This window comes from Canis lupus, chromosome 3 (genome assembly GCF_011100685.1).
Source record: "Canis lupus familiaris isolate Mischka breed German Shepherd chromosome 3, alternate assembly UU_Cfam_GSD_1.0, whole genome shotgun sequence".
In the NCBI taxonomy this organism is placed as follows: Eukaryota; Metazoa; Chordata; class Mammalia; order Carnivora; family Canidae; genus Canis; species Canis lupus.
Window position 1 is genome coordinate 32,114,857 of NC_049224.1, and position 14,400 is coordinate 32,129,256.

Genomic DNA, 14,400 nt, shown 5'->3' on the forward strand with positions numbered 1-14,400 from the left:
CTACTGTTGCAAGAAAGAGGTTGGGTTTGGGGGACATGTGACCATCTCCGTAGCAGGCACAATGGCAGCATCAGAAGATGTTTCCTGGCCAGCATAAGTGCCCCGAGCCACAGACCCCAGGCTGTGCCCCCACCCTCCCCAGTCTCCCCATTCACTCTCTGTTACCATAGGTATCCTAGAGTTCTTCCACCACCAGCTGAAGGACATTGTTGAGTATGCGGAGCTGAAGACAGTGTGCTTCCAGAACCTGCGGGAAGTGGGCAATGCCGTCCTCTTCTGCTTGCTCATTGAGCAGAGCCTGGTGAGTGCCCAGCCATACAAGCCCCAGGCCATGGATTCCCCATAGGTGACAGGAAAAGGTATTTTTTAGAGGTCTGATTTAATGGGGGTAAAGGGAGTAGGTATTATAAAGCACCAGTGTGTGTGTGTGTGTGTGTGTGTGTGTGTGTGTGTGTGAGAGAGAGAGAGAGAGACTGCATACAATTTAATTTGAATTTGTCTCCTGTACCTGAAAAACAGAACAATGTAGTTCATCATTTAAGAATGTTTTACTATGTGAGTGCTGTGGAATGTTTTATTATGTTGTTTTTAGTATGTCTAAACAAACATGTGACATATATGTAAGGTATAAAGCTCTGCTGCCCGGGAGAGCTGTTTGCATGATGGAAAGTTCTGTATCTGAGACTTTTGAGCACTCACAGTGTAGCTCAGTGTAACTGAAAAACTGATTCTTAAAGTTTGTAGAATTTTAATTATGTTATGTTTAAAAATCTACAATGTCCCATGACTATTGGCAGTGGACAGCATAATAAAGCAGATGCCAGAAGCTTAGCAATACTGAGAAATTGCACCAGGGGACACCTGTTCTCTCCACTGATTAAGTCCTTGTGGTATCATTGAGCTGTTCCTCATTCCCCTCACAAAAACTGACTGGAATTGGAAAACCTAGTGACTGTAACAGAATCTCTTGTGGCCTTACTCAGGTTTTCTCTCTGTGACTAAAGAGGTGGGCAGCTTCATTTGTTGCTTGCTCTTCCTATTCTGTTAAATCCTCCACTGTGTCTTGTGCCCATTCTTCTACAGCTTATTTATGGAAGTTCTTTGTATATCCTTTGTGTGTTACACATATTACATAGACTTCTCCCTGTTTGTGGTTTGTCTTTTCACTCAGATAGTGGTGACTTTATATATGTATATATATATATACACACATATACAGTATAAACTGATATTATTATTTTTTTTTAATTTATGATAGTCACACAGAGAGAGAGAGAGAGAGAGAGGCAGAGACACAGGCAGAGGGAGAAGCAGGCTCCATGCACCGGGAGCCCGATGTGGGATTCGATCCTGGGTCTCCAGGATCGCGCCCTGGGCCAAAGGCAGGCGCCAAACCGCTGCGCCACCCAGGGATCCTATAAACTGATATTCTTGAGTGTAGTCTCTTTTTTTGGTATAGACAGCACTTTTTGTATGTTTTTAAAGAAGTTCCTTTCTACCTAAGACTTATAAAGATTTATATTTTCATCTGAAGGTTTTAAGTGTTGCTTTTTACATTTAAGTTCATAATTCTTCTGGAATTTTTTTTTTTTTTTTTTTTTTGTCTGTGATGTGGGAGTAGATGTTTCTTTTTTTCTCCACGGGGTTAATCAGTTGTCCCTCCTCCAGTGGCTGAAGGACCCCTCCTTTCCTTGATAATCTGTAGTGTCACCCTGTTATCTGCCAGCTTTCTGTGGATTCACTGGTCAATATCCAGGCTTTCTGCCATGACCCATTGGTCATATGTCTATCTATGGCATAACTACACATTGTCTTATTCATTATACCTCTAACTTAAATCTTGCTACCTTGCAGGACATGTTCCCTTACCATATTCTTCTTCGAGGGTATGTTGCCTCTTCATATATCTTTGCTCTGCTCTGAAAATATCAGCTTGCCAAATATATTGAAAAAGCTTACTGACATTTCAGTGTTAATTGGTTGCAGCTCTAGGCGTATTTGGGGAGATCTTTTGCTATGTTGTTTCTTAAAGCAGTCTCTTGTCTTCAGGACCCTGGGAGCTTGGCAGGGGCAGGATCATGTCTTGCAGTGACTGGGACCATGGTACTCATATGCACTTCAGGACATAGCATTCAGACTGCCATGCCTCTAGGGGCTGAGCCACTGGATCGACCTCCTTCACCCAATTAAAAAAAAAATATATATATATATATATATATATAGTCGTCAGGTAGTCCAAGGTTGGATGTGGATACATCTGGGAGCTGATGGCCTCCTATCAGGACGTGCATCTTCTGACTTTCCCCTCTGTTGCTGTGTTCCTGAATAGACTCTTTCCATGTGGTGACAAAAAAAGGAACCATAGGCCATCTGAAAGTCAGCATGGACTCTGAGTGCCACCCTTTCACACAGCAGGAGTGACAGCATGAGGTGGAGGACCCACCAGAGTCACCAAGTTGGCTGGGCAGTTCTGCAAAGAGCAGGCAGGCTGGCCTTGGAGGCAGCAAGCAGCTGACATCCAGGGCAGCCTTGCTCTAAGAACATGTTAGGGAAAACTGAATCTTCTACGGGAATATCTGTGAATTTTTTTTTAAAGATTTATTTATTTTAGAGAGAGGGAGTACGTGCGATTAGAGAGAGGAGCAGAGAGAGAGAGAAGCAGACTCCCTGCTGAGTGGAGCCTGACACAGGGCTCAATCCCATGACCCTGAGATCATGATCTAAGTCAAAATCAAGAGTTAGGAAAAAAAAAAAAAATCAAGAGTTAGATGCTTAACCAACTGAACCACCCATGCACCCCAATATTTGTGAATTTTTAACAACCAAATAAGTTAGGAAGAATTACTTAATTTGTTTTTTTAGGATTTTATTTATTTAGAGACCAATAGAGCACAAGTGGGGTGGAGGGAGGAACAGAGGGGGAGAGGGAGAGGGAGAGGGAGAAGCAGACTCCCCGCTGAGCAGGGAGCCCGACATGGGGCTGGATCCCCAGACCCCAGGATTATGACCTGAGCTGAAGGCAGACACTTAACTGACTAAGCCACCCAGGTGCCCTAGAAAGAATGACTTAAAATCATAATCTCTTACCATGAAGTTTAAATATTTAATATAGGAAGATTCCCTTCATGTGTGATTTTGCCTGAACACCAACATAAAGTGCATTCTTGTCCACATTTGTCTAAGTCTGAAGGTGCCATTAATCTCTGGCTTTGGGCTATGGCAGGGAGCCCCAAGTTTTACTGAGGGAAGACTGCCTTAATGGAATTGACTTAGTGGCAGGGAACCATTAGGCTGGTTTTTCCTCTGGGCTACCTGTGCTTAAAGGAAATAAGATAAACTATCAAAAGCTTTTCTTCCTTACAAAAAAGAAGATATCAAAGAGGCCTTGTGTAGACATAAAGAATTATAGAACCATAGGGGTTTGATACTGGTAGGGCAGAACTCATCTCTTGTCAGTTCAAAGGAACAGACTAAATCCACCATCAGGGCAACAATTGGACACGCATTGACTTTTGGATGGAGTGTGATGCTGTATTAGAAACTTAGGAAAAGAGGGATCCCTGGGTGTTTCAGTGGTTGAGCAGCTGCCTTCGGCCCAGGGCATGATCCCGGAGTTCCAGGATCGAGTCCCACATCGGGCTCCCTACATGGAGCCTGCTTCTCCCTCTGCCTCTGTCTGCCTCTCTCTCTCTATCACTCATGAATAAATAAATAAAATATTTAAAAGAAAAGAAAGAAAGAAACTTAGGAAAAGAGAAATCTGAAACCAAGGTGATCTTTGCTGCCTGGATTTTTTAAATTATGCCTGTTGTGCATATCTCTCATGACAAGGAAATCCCTTGTTACAGTTGTTCAGCACTCTTAAACCTCACTACAATCCATTGGGGATTGGTGCCTCAATAGTGGAGGGATCCTGTAGGCCTCAGGGGCCTGGTGAGTGCTGGGTCTCTAGTGCCCAGTTGACACAGATCCCCCTTGTCTCCTCCCGTCTGAGATCAGGCTTGTGTCTTAAGTATATACTCTTGTGCTTAGCTCCTGCAAGCACAGTACTGGGCACCCAGGAAAAAATGTTATAAATAGTTGTCAGTTGATTTGAAAACAGACTTTGGCTTATGAGCATATGAATATTTCTGAAACAATGAAAAAAAAGATCATCTACATCTTAGTCGAATACAACAGATGCAGGGACCCCTTGCCTGGGACATACTGAGCACCATGCATGGCTGTCTTGTGGATACAGTGGCTCTGCCCTGCAGGGATGTGTGTCATCGCCCCTCCTCACTCCTTCTGCTCATTATCACCCCTTTGCTTCTCCCTTCTCTGGATTCCCTTGTTAGTGCACTTATGCAAGTGTTGAAAAGCCACACTTTCTGTGTTGGGCAGGTCTACTCCCAGGTCTGGCCTGAGATTGGAAGTTGGTGGTGTTGCTTTTGTCCTTCTGGAAGTTGGAGGTGGTATTTCCCATAGTTTCACCAAGTGAAATTCTCCAAGGTGGAAGATGGCATGGCTGTTCTACTCTGTCTCAGATGGTTATGCCCAAATCCCATCAAACTCAGGGACAGGTTTGAAGACTCCAGACACTGATCTCTTCTTGATGCTTATTTTGGTCTCTCTGATGAAAGTGGTAAAAAATACATTTTAATATTTGAGTAGGTTCCCACTATTATATTTACACAGACACACACACATACACACACACACTCTGAAATACTACTCAGCCATCAAAAACCATGAAATCTTGCCATTTGCAACAACATGGATGGAACTGAGGGTATTAATGCTAAGCCATGTCAGTCAGAGAGAAATAAATATCAGATGGTTTCACTCGTGGAATTTAAGAAAAAACAGATGAACAGAGGGGAAGGGAGGAAAAATGAACAGAAAAGGAGACAAACCATAAGACACTTAACTTTAGGAAACAAATAGGGTTGCTGGAGGGGAAGTGGGTGGGGAAATAATGGGGTAACTGGGTGATGGGGATTAAGGAGGGCACTTGATGTAATGAGTACTGAGTGTTACATGCAAATAATGAATCACTACATTCTACTCCTGAAACTAATAATACACTATATGTTAAGTAAATTGGATTTAAATTAAAAATTTTTTAAACCCCAAAGAACCTAGCCTGAAAAGTTTGATTATGTAGTTTGGGGCGGGGGCGGGGGGGTTGTTATTTGTTTTTAGTTTATGCATGTGTGTATTTAATAAACTTTTAATTTTAGAATAATGTTAATTGCTTATTTGCTTTAAATGCTGGATTTATAGCTATCCTCAATTTTTCTAGTTTGGTTTGGGAGCAAAAATTTGAGCGCATTGATAATAGCACCTGGAAGCAGCACAACTGGATGAGCCACCCCTCTTGAGTGGTTTTGCTGGCCTGCAGGCTCCTTTACTGCTTGCAGAGCTCTGTTTCTGTGTGACTCTGCCCTTAGCATTCCTACGTGGCAGCAGTCATCCCTTAACCAAGTCTACCATCTGCCATCCATTGGCACTTTCTTGCAGTCAGCCACCTTCCAGCTGCCCCCCTACACTCTGTTGGTTCAGGCCGGCCGTTTACTACTCTCCATGTTACTTTTTTCACTCAACAGTAAGTAGGTCTGGAGATCATTCTACATTAGGAAATGGTGACATTTCTTATCCTTTTTGTAGCTGCAATAGTATTCCATTGACATCGCCCTCTTTTATGTGTTTACGTAGCACAGGATCATCTGATCCTGTCCCTTTTTTAATCTTGTTTCTCTCTCCTCCCCCAACATTCACCTTGAATAGAAAGCCGAGGGGAACAGGTCCTGGGTACACTAGCCCAGAGGAGGTTTCATATATTCATATACATATATTCTGCATGAGGAGCTCATGCTTTGCTGCTGGCCTCAGAAATGGAAGACAGGGTATGGAGGGGTCAGTCTGCTTCTGGAATGTCCTAGTAGAACAGATGCACTAGATTTATGTTAGTTGATAATAGGACACTCGATAAGTACAAAGTGTCTTCTCTTTCTCTTGGTCTTAGCTTAACAGTCAGTGCCACCATCTGGGGAGATTCTCAGAAGGGAAAATATCACCAATTGATCTATATCTTAACTTTCTGAAACAGTTTCTTTTGGTAATTTGTATTATTACTGTGGAATTACAAGATTTCGAGATGGGCATAGTGTAGGAGGCCTGAGAGAGAGCTTATTCACATCTTCTGGTGAGCACACCAATCTTTAGGGCCCTTCTCTATTGTTTCAGAGCCCTTAGAATCTGGAAAAATGCCTTGTTCTTTGGGTTTATGGTAAGTTTTTAGGAGTTCTGCAACCCCTTGATATTGGAGGGTAAACTTTCCCTCTATACTGCAATATTCTGGAGAATGGATCTTCTGTAGGGTTTTTATTACCTCTTTATTTTTTTTTTTTGTTTTTTAAGATTTTATTTATTTACTAATGAGAGATACAGAGAGAGAGAGAGAGAGAGAGAGAGAGAGAGAGAGGCAGAGACACAGGCAGAGGGAGAAGCAGGCTCCATGCAGAGAGCCCGATGCGGGACTCAGTCCCAGGTCTCGAGGATCAGGCCCTGGGCTGAAGGCGGCGCTAAACTGCTGAGCCACCGGGGCTGCCCCTATTACCTCTTTAGAGGTGTTATGATCCAAAAGCAATATTCAGTGCTGGTTTTTACTCATGTCTGGATTTAAATTAATTAAAAGTAAATACAATTTAAAGATCAGTTCTTCAGGTGTACTACCCACATGTGGCTGGTAACTATATCAGTGTGTAGCACAAACAGAGAATATTTCCATCATCCCAGACAGTTCTGCACAGTGCTGCTTAGAATATTTATTTTACATTAAATGGCAAAGATCTTGTTTTTAGCACCATACTTATCTGTTTGTCTTTGTGATGAGGTAAACTTCCAAATGCAACCTTCTTTTCTTTTGCTCTAGTCTTTAGAAGAAGTGTGTGACCTGTTGCATGCAGCTCCATTTCAGAACATCTTGCCGAGAGTCCATGTAAAAGGTGAGTCTCTGACCGGGGAGTTTAGACTGCCCTTTGCAGTGGTGACACTTTGTCCTTCTGACCAGAGAATTTAGTGCCAGTTTTGTTTGAGTTTGGTGCCTGTTCATTCATAACTGGAGGTAATTGGTAATGTAACATGGTTAAATTAATATTGAATAATTGAAATAGTAAAGGCTGAAATGATATGTCTTGGATGTGCTTCAAAATAGCTCTCATGCTGTCCCATAAATACTCAACATCTATGAAACACGAGTGTCATGAATTGATACTCGTGCAGCAAATGGGTACAGAGGGTTTTGTACTCTTCTCTGATTTTGATTACATTTGGTATTTTCATGTTTTAAAAAAAGAATATTGAACAGAAAATCAGTTCTGTCATTTTGAATTAAAATATCAAGCCAGTTCTGTAGTGTTCAGAGAGAATCTGTATAATGTTCATCTAAGAAATCTTTCATTTGTTTCTTTGACAAAATGAAACTTTGGCAGTTGTTTTTTTTACAGAGGAACAGAAATTAAAATATTTTTTCCACTGCAGAGGGAGAGAGACTTGATGCCAAAATGAAAAGACTAGAATCAAAGTACGCCCCGCTTCATCTTGTCCCTCTGATTGAAAGACTGGGGACCCCTCAGGTAATGGATACTCTGGCAGCTGTCACTGTTGCAAGCTTGGTATCCACATCAGGCCACTGGTGGGCTGGAGCTTCAGCATACAGGCTCTGGGTGATCCACCCTGGAAAGCATCATGAAGTCAGATGGGCCTTTAGGCCTTGGTGTCTCTAGTGGGGTTCTTAATAGGACTTTGTCACAGGGTGGTTGGGAAGTTTGAGCTAACATGTGCAAAGGGCTTCAGACATCACCAGCACATAAAATGTACACAGTAAATGTTACTTGTTTTTTCTATCTCTTCATGAAGAGGACTTTTTTCATAAGTTTTTAATAACAGAAGAAAGTGGGAGTCTCATATAGGAGGCAAGGTGTCGGGGTAGAGCTCCATGATTTCATATCAACTTAAGCTAGATCAGGGTTTCTCAGTTGCAGCACTATCCCCAGTTTGGACCAGATAATTATTTGTTGTGATGAATTGTCCTATGAACTGTAGGATATTTAGCAGTATCTCTGGTACAACAGCCTCATGGAGGTATAGCATAGAAGCAGCAGTTTGAAAAACACCTGGGTCAACTGAAATAGTCATTTGCTCATCTTTGAGTGTGTCCTGGAGGGACAGAGATCCTTGGGAGACTTCTCCCAGAACAAAGGAGCCATCAGGCACCATTTCCAACCCCTGCCCCCCAGCATGAACACATGGTCACCTGCAGTAAACAGTACCCTGCTGACACTGACTACCTGACTTGCTAACACTGTTGCCCTGCTCCCGTGTGCTGTGCTGCAGTGGATCTGCACTCTCCAGACAGGTTTGCCTCAATCCTGGCAGAGCAGGAACCCTCTTGCAGAGGACTGGTGCTGTGCAAACCTTGCTAACACCGTCATACATGGCTCCCACTTCTCACCATTGTAGCTCTGTCTCCCAGTGCACTCTTGGCCAGAGCCCATCTAGAGTGGTGCTACAGGCCTGGCAGTGTGAGAGCACCGCAACAGGGACCAGCACCACTTTAAAGTGACTCTTACCCTGGAGAGAGGGAAAGAAAACCACACACACCAGTCAGAGGGCCCAGTAATGGGCTGAGGGCAGACAGCTGGGCTGGCTGCAAGCCTTGCCCACGAGTGAAAGCTCAGGGAACAGCACAGGGAAAGCACAGTGTAGTTTGGTGCTACCACATCTCTGGCAAATACCTAGTCCAACTTAGCTCAAGCTGTAAGTGGCACGAGATTGGCCTACTAACACCACAGGGACCAAGCGCTGGCCACAGCAGGCAAAGAGAGCCACTGCAGACAGCTAGACTAAGGAAAAAGCATCCTAGCCACAATAGCACGGCATGCATAACACATATAGGAGACACCCCTGAAGTGCTAGGTTCTGGTGAACAGGGGACACTGCATGGTGGTGACCTCTTCTTCATAAGGCCACTACTGTCAAGAGCAGGAGACATAGCTGATTTTCCCAACACATAGAAACAGAGAGTTAAAGAAAATGAGGAGAGAGAGGAATGTGTCCCAAATGAAAGACCAGGACAAAAATCATAAGAGACTTAAGCAATTGGAGATCAGTAATATGCCTGATAGAGAATTTAGAGTAATTATCATAAAGATACTCATTGGGCTTGAAAAAAAAAGTAGAAGACAAGAGTGAGACCCTTTACAACAATAACAACAACAAGGAACCAATCAGAGATGAAGTACACAATAAATGAAATTAAAGTACACTAGATGGGCAGCCTGGGTGGCTTAGCGGTTTAGCGCCACCTTCAGCCCAGGATGTCGGGCTCCCTGCATGGAGCCTGCTTCTCCTGCCTGTGTCTCTGCCTCTTTCTCTCTCTGTGTCTCTCATGAATATAAATAAAATCTTTAAAAAAAATAAAATGCACTAGATGAAATAAATAGTAGGCTAGAGGAAGCAGAAGAATGAATCAGTGACCTGGAGGACAAAGTATTAGAAAGTAGTCAAGCTAAGCAGGTAAGAGGGAAAAGGTTATGCAAAATGAGAATAGACATAGGGAACTCAGCAACATGATCAAGTATAACATTCACATTATAGGGATCCCCGAAGAAGGGAGAGAAAAGGGGGCAGAAAATTTATTTGAAGAAATAATAGATGAACACTTCACAAATCTGGGGAAACAAAAGTCCAGATCCAGGAGGCACAGAGAGCCACCAACACAATCAAGCCAAAGAGGTCCACACCAAGACACATACTACTTAAAATAGCAAAAAGTAGTGACAGAGAATTTTAAAATCAGAAAGAGAAAACCATTATATGCAGGGAAACCTGATAAAACTATCAGTAGATTCTTCAGCAGAAAGTTTGCAGACCAAAAAGGAGTGGCATGATATACCTATTCAACATACTGAAAGGAAAAAATCAGCCAAGAATACCCTGTCCAGTAAGGCTATCATTCAAAATAGGAGAGATAAAAAGTTTCTCATACAAACACAAATTAAAGGAATTCATGACTACACCAGCCCTACAAGAAATGTTGAAGGGGACTCTTTGAGTGGAAAGGAAAAACTGTAAGTAAGAGTAAGAAAAATAGGAAGTGCAAAAGCAGTAAAAATAAACATATCTGTAAAAGTCAAGGGATTTACAAAATGGTGTAAAGTATGACACCATATACCTAAAATGTGGGGGAAGACAAGTAAAAAATGGGTTCAGACTTAAGAAACCATCAACTTAATATATACTGGTTTGTGCAGAAGATGTTATATACAAACCTAATGGTAACCACAAATCAAAAACCAGTAACAGGCAAAAAATAAAGAGAAATTAATCAAAGTATATCACTAAAGCAAGCTGGCAAACTGAGAGAAGAGAGCAAGAGAAGAAAGGAAAAGAGATAAACTACAAAAATAAGTACAAAACAACTAACAAATTGGCAATAAATATGTATCTATCAATAATTTGAATGTAAATGGAGAAACTCTCCAGCAGAAGACATGGATTGACAGAATGGATGAAAAAAACAAGACCTATCTATATGCTGCTACAAGAGACTCATTTCAGACCTAAAGACACCTGCAGATTGAAAGTGAGGGGATGGAGAAACATTATGCAAATGAATGTAAAGGTAAAGGTAGGGTAGCAATATTTATATTGGACAAAACAGACTTTACATTGGACAAAACAAAGACTATAACAACATATAACAACATACAAAGAAGGACACTATATAATCACAAAGAAAACAATCAGAAGATAAAACAATTGAAAATGATTATGTACCCAACATGAAAGTACCTAAATATATAAAGCAGTTAATAACAAATGTAAAGTGAGAAAGCAGCAGTAATACAATAATGGTAGGGACCTTTAACACCCCACTTACATCAATGAACGACATTCAAAGAGAAAATCAACAAGGACACAGTGGCTTTGAATAACACACTAGACTAGTTGGATTTAACATATATTCAGAACATCCATCCTAAAACAGCAGGATACACATTGTTTTCAAGTGCTCCAGAATCACACATTAAATGCCCACAAAACAAATCTCAACAAATTATAAAAGATTGAAGACATGCCATGCATCTTTCCTGACCACAATACTATGAAACTAGGAGTCAACCAGAAGAGAAAATCTGGAAAGACCACAAATAACATGATACTAAACAATAAATGGGTCAACCAAGGAATCAAAAAAGAAATAAAAAATTACATAGTGACCAATAAAAATGAAAACATAGTGGTCCAGAGTGTTTGGGATGCAAAAAAGTGGTCTGAGAGGGAAGTATATAGCAATGTAGGCTTACCTCAAGAAGCAAGAACAATCTCAAACAACCTACCCTTAGGTCTAAAGGAGCCAGAGAAAGAGCAACTACAAAATCCAAAGCCAGCAGAAGGAAGTAATATTATAGCAGAAATTAATGACATAGAACCTAAAAAAACCCAAAACAAAACAATGGAACAGATCCATGAAACCAGGAGCTGTGTGTGTGTGTGTGTGTGTGTGTGTGTGTGTGTGTGTGTTTAGAGATTTATTTATTTATTCATGAGAGGCAGAGACCTAGGCAGAGGGAAAGCAGGCTCTCCACAGGGAACTCGATGCAGGACTTCATCATCCCAGATCCCACGATCACTCCCTGAGTTGAAGGCAGATGCTCAACCGCTGAGCCACCTAGGCATCCCAGGAGCTGGTTTTTTGAGAAAAAATCCACAAAGTTGATAAGCTGTTAGCTGGACTCATTTTAAAAAGAAGAGAGGAAGGACTCAAATAAAATCAGATATGAGAGGAGAGACCACAAAAATACAAACAAGTATAAGAAAATATTATGAAAAATTATATGCCAACAAATTGGGCAAGCTTGAAGAAATGAATAAATTCCTAGAAACATTTAACTTCCCATACCTTAAGCAGGAATAAATAGAAAATTTAAATAGACCAGTTACCAGCAATGCAATTGAATCAGTAACCAGAAAACCCTAAGTCCAGGAACAGACAGCTTCACAGGTGAATTTTGCCAAACATTTAAAGAAGAGTTAATATCTGTTCTTCTCAAACTATTCCAAAAAAATAGAGAAAGCTTCCAAATTTATTCTATGAGGCTAGAAGCACCTTGATACCCAAACTAGATAAAAACACCACAAAAAAGAGGAGCTACAGGCCAATATCTCTGAACATAGATGCAAAAGTCCTTAACAAGGGCAGCCCCGGTGGCCCAGCGGTTTAGTGCTGCCTTCAGCCCAGAGCGTGATCCTAAAGACTGGGGATCGAGTCCCATGTTGGGCTCCCTGCATGGAGCCTGCTTCTCCCTCTGTGTGTGTCTCTGCCTCTCTCTCTCTCTCTCTCTCTCTCTCTCTCCCCCCCACCCCCCGCTGTCTCTCATGAATAAATAAATAAAATCTTAAAAAAAAAAAAAGTCCTCAACAAAATATTAGCACACCAAATTCAACCAATACATTAAAAATCATTGACAATCAAGTGGGATTCATTCCTGGGATGCAGGAGTGGCTTATCCACAGATTTATCCACAGATAAATCAATGTGATAAATCGACAAGAGAAAAGATAAGAACTATATGATCATTGGGGCACCTTGGGTGGCTTAGTCGGTTAAGCGTCCTACTCTTGATTTCAGCCCAGGTCATGATCTCAGGGTTGTGAGATCAAGCCCCATGTCAGGCTCTGCGCTGGACATGGAACTTAGCTTGATTCTCTCCTCCTCCCTGTGCCTCTCCCTGCCCCCACTCTCCCTCTCAAAAAACATCAAACATGTCGTTTCAGTAGACACAGAAAAAGGGTTTGACAAATACAGTACCCATTCATGATAAAAACCTTCAACAAAGTAAATTTAGAGGGAACATACTGCAACATAATACAGGCCTTATATGAAAAACCCACAGTGAACATCATACTCAATGGTAAAAAACAAGAGTTCTTGCCCTAAGGTCAGAAACAAGATAGGATGTCCACTCTCAACACTTTTATTCAACATAATTACTAGAAGTCTTAGCCACAGTACTCAGACAATAAAATGAAATAAAAGGCATCCAGATTGGTAAGGAAGAAGTAAAACTTGCACTATTTGCAAATGACCTGATCACTATATATACAAAACCCTAAAGACCCCACCAAAAAACTACTGGAGCTGATAAATGAATACAATTGCATTCTGTACACTGATGAAGCAGCAGAATGAGAAATTCAGACAACAATCCCATTTACAATTGTAACAAAAATAGTAAGATATCTAGGAGAAACTTAACCAAGGAGGTGAAAGACCTATAGTCTGAAAACTAAAAATATTGCTGAAAAAAATTGAAGATGACACAAATGGATAGATATATCATGCTCATGTATTGGGAGAATAAAAATTGTTATATATCCATATTACCCAAAGCAGTCTACAGATTTAATGCAATCCCTGTCAATGTACCAAGAGCATTTTTCACAGAACTCGAACAAACAATCCTAAAATTTGTATGGAAACCCTGAGTAGCCAAAGCAATCTTGAGAAAGCAAAACCAAGCTGGGGGTGTCACAATTCCACAGTTCAAGTTAATGCTGCAAAGCTGTGGTAATCAAAAACAGTGTGGTACTGGCACAAAAATGGAGATCAGTGAATAAACCCAGAGGCAATCCCACAATTACATGATTAATCTTTGACAAAGGAGCAAAGAATATGAAATGAGGAAAAGTCTCTTTTAAACAAATCATGTTGGGAAACTTAACTACATGCAAATATAGAGACCTCAACATGAGACCTCATTCCATAAAATCCTAGAAGAGAACACAGACAGTAATGTCTCTGATGTTGGCCATAACATCTTTCTAGATATGTCTCTTGAGGCAAGGAAAACTAATAAAAATAAACTGTTGGGACTTGATCGAAGTAAAAATCTTCCACATAACAGAGGATACAACCAACAAAACCAAAGACAACCTGCTGAATAGGAAGAGATATTTGCAAGTGACATCTGATGAAGGGTTACTATTCAATATATTTAAAGAATTTTAACTCAACACCAAAAGACATCCAATTAAAAACGGGCAGAAGACATGAACAGACATTTCTCTATAGAAGAAAGACATTCAGGTGGCCAGTAGACACATGAAAAGAGCTCAACATCAATCATCATCAGGGCAATGAAAGTCAAAACTACCATGAGGTATCACCTCACATCTGTCAGAATGGCTAAAAGCCCAAAGACAAGAAACCAGTGTTGCTGAGGATATTGAGAAAAAGGAACACTTGGGCACTGTTGGTGGGAATGCGTACTGGTGGATCCACTCTGGAAAACAGTATGGAGTTTCCTCAAAAATCAAAAATAGGATAATAGGGTTATAAGATCCAGTAAT

General features: G+C 41.1%; 1 protein-coding gene across 2 annotated transcripts in view; it reads left to right on the top strand.

The window, feature by feature from the left end:
* CYFIP1 (cytoplasmic FMR1 interacting protein 1) overlaps nucleotides 1–14,400 on the top strand; it is a 76,738-nt gene that overhangs the window by 58,305 nt on the left and 4,033 nt on the right. For both annotated transcript variants that reach the window (XM_038532560.1, XM_038532559.1), the window contains exons 25-27: nucleotides 171–301; nucleotides 6,917–6,989; nucleotides 7,525–7,619. In XM_038532560.1, coding sequence (XP_038388488.1) covers nucleotides 171–301; nucleotides 6,917–6,989; nucleotides 7,525–7,619 — 299 coding nt within the window. The remainder of the gene's footprint in view (nucleotides 1–170; nucleotides 302–6,916; nucleotides 6,990–7,524; nucleotides 7,620–14,400) is intronic.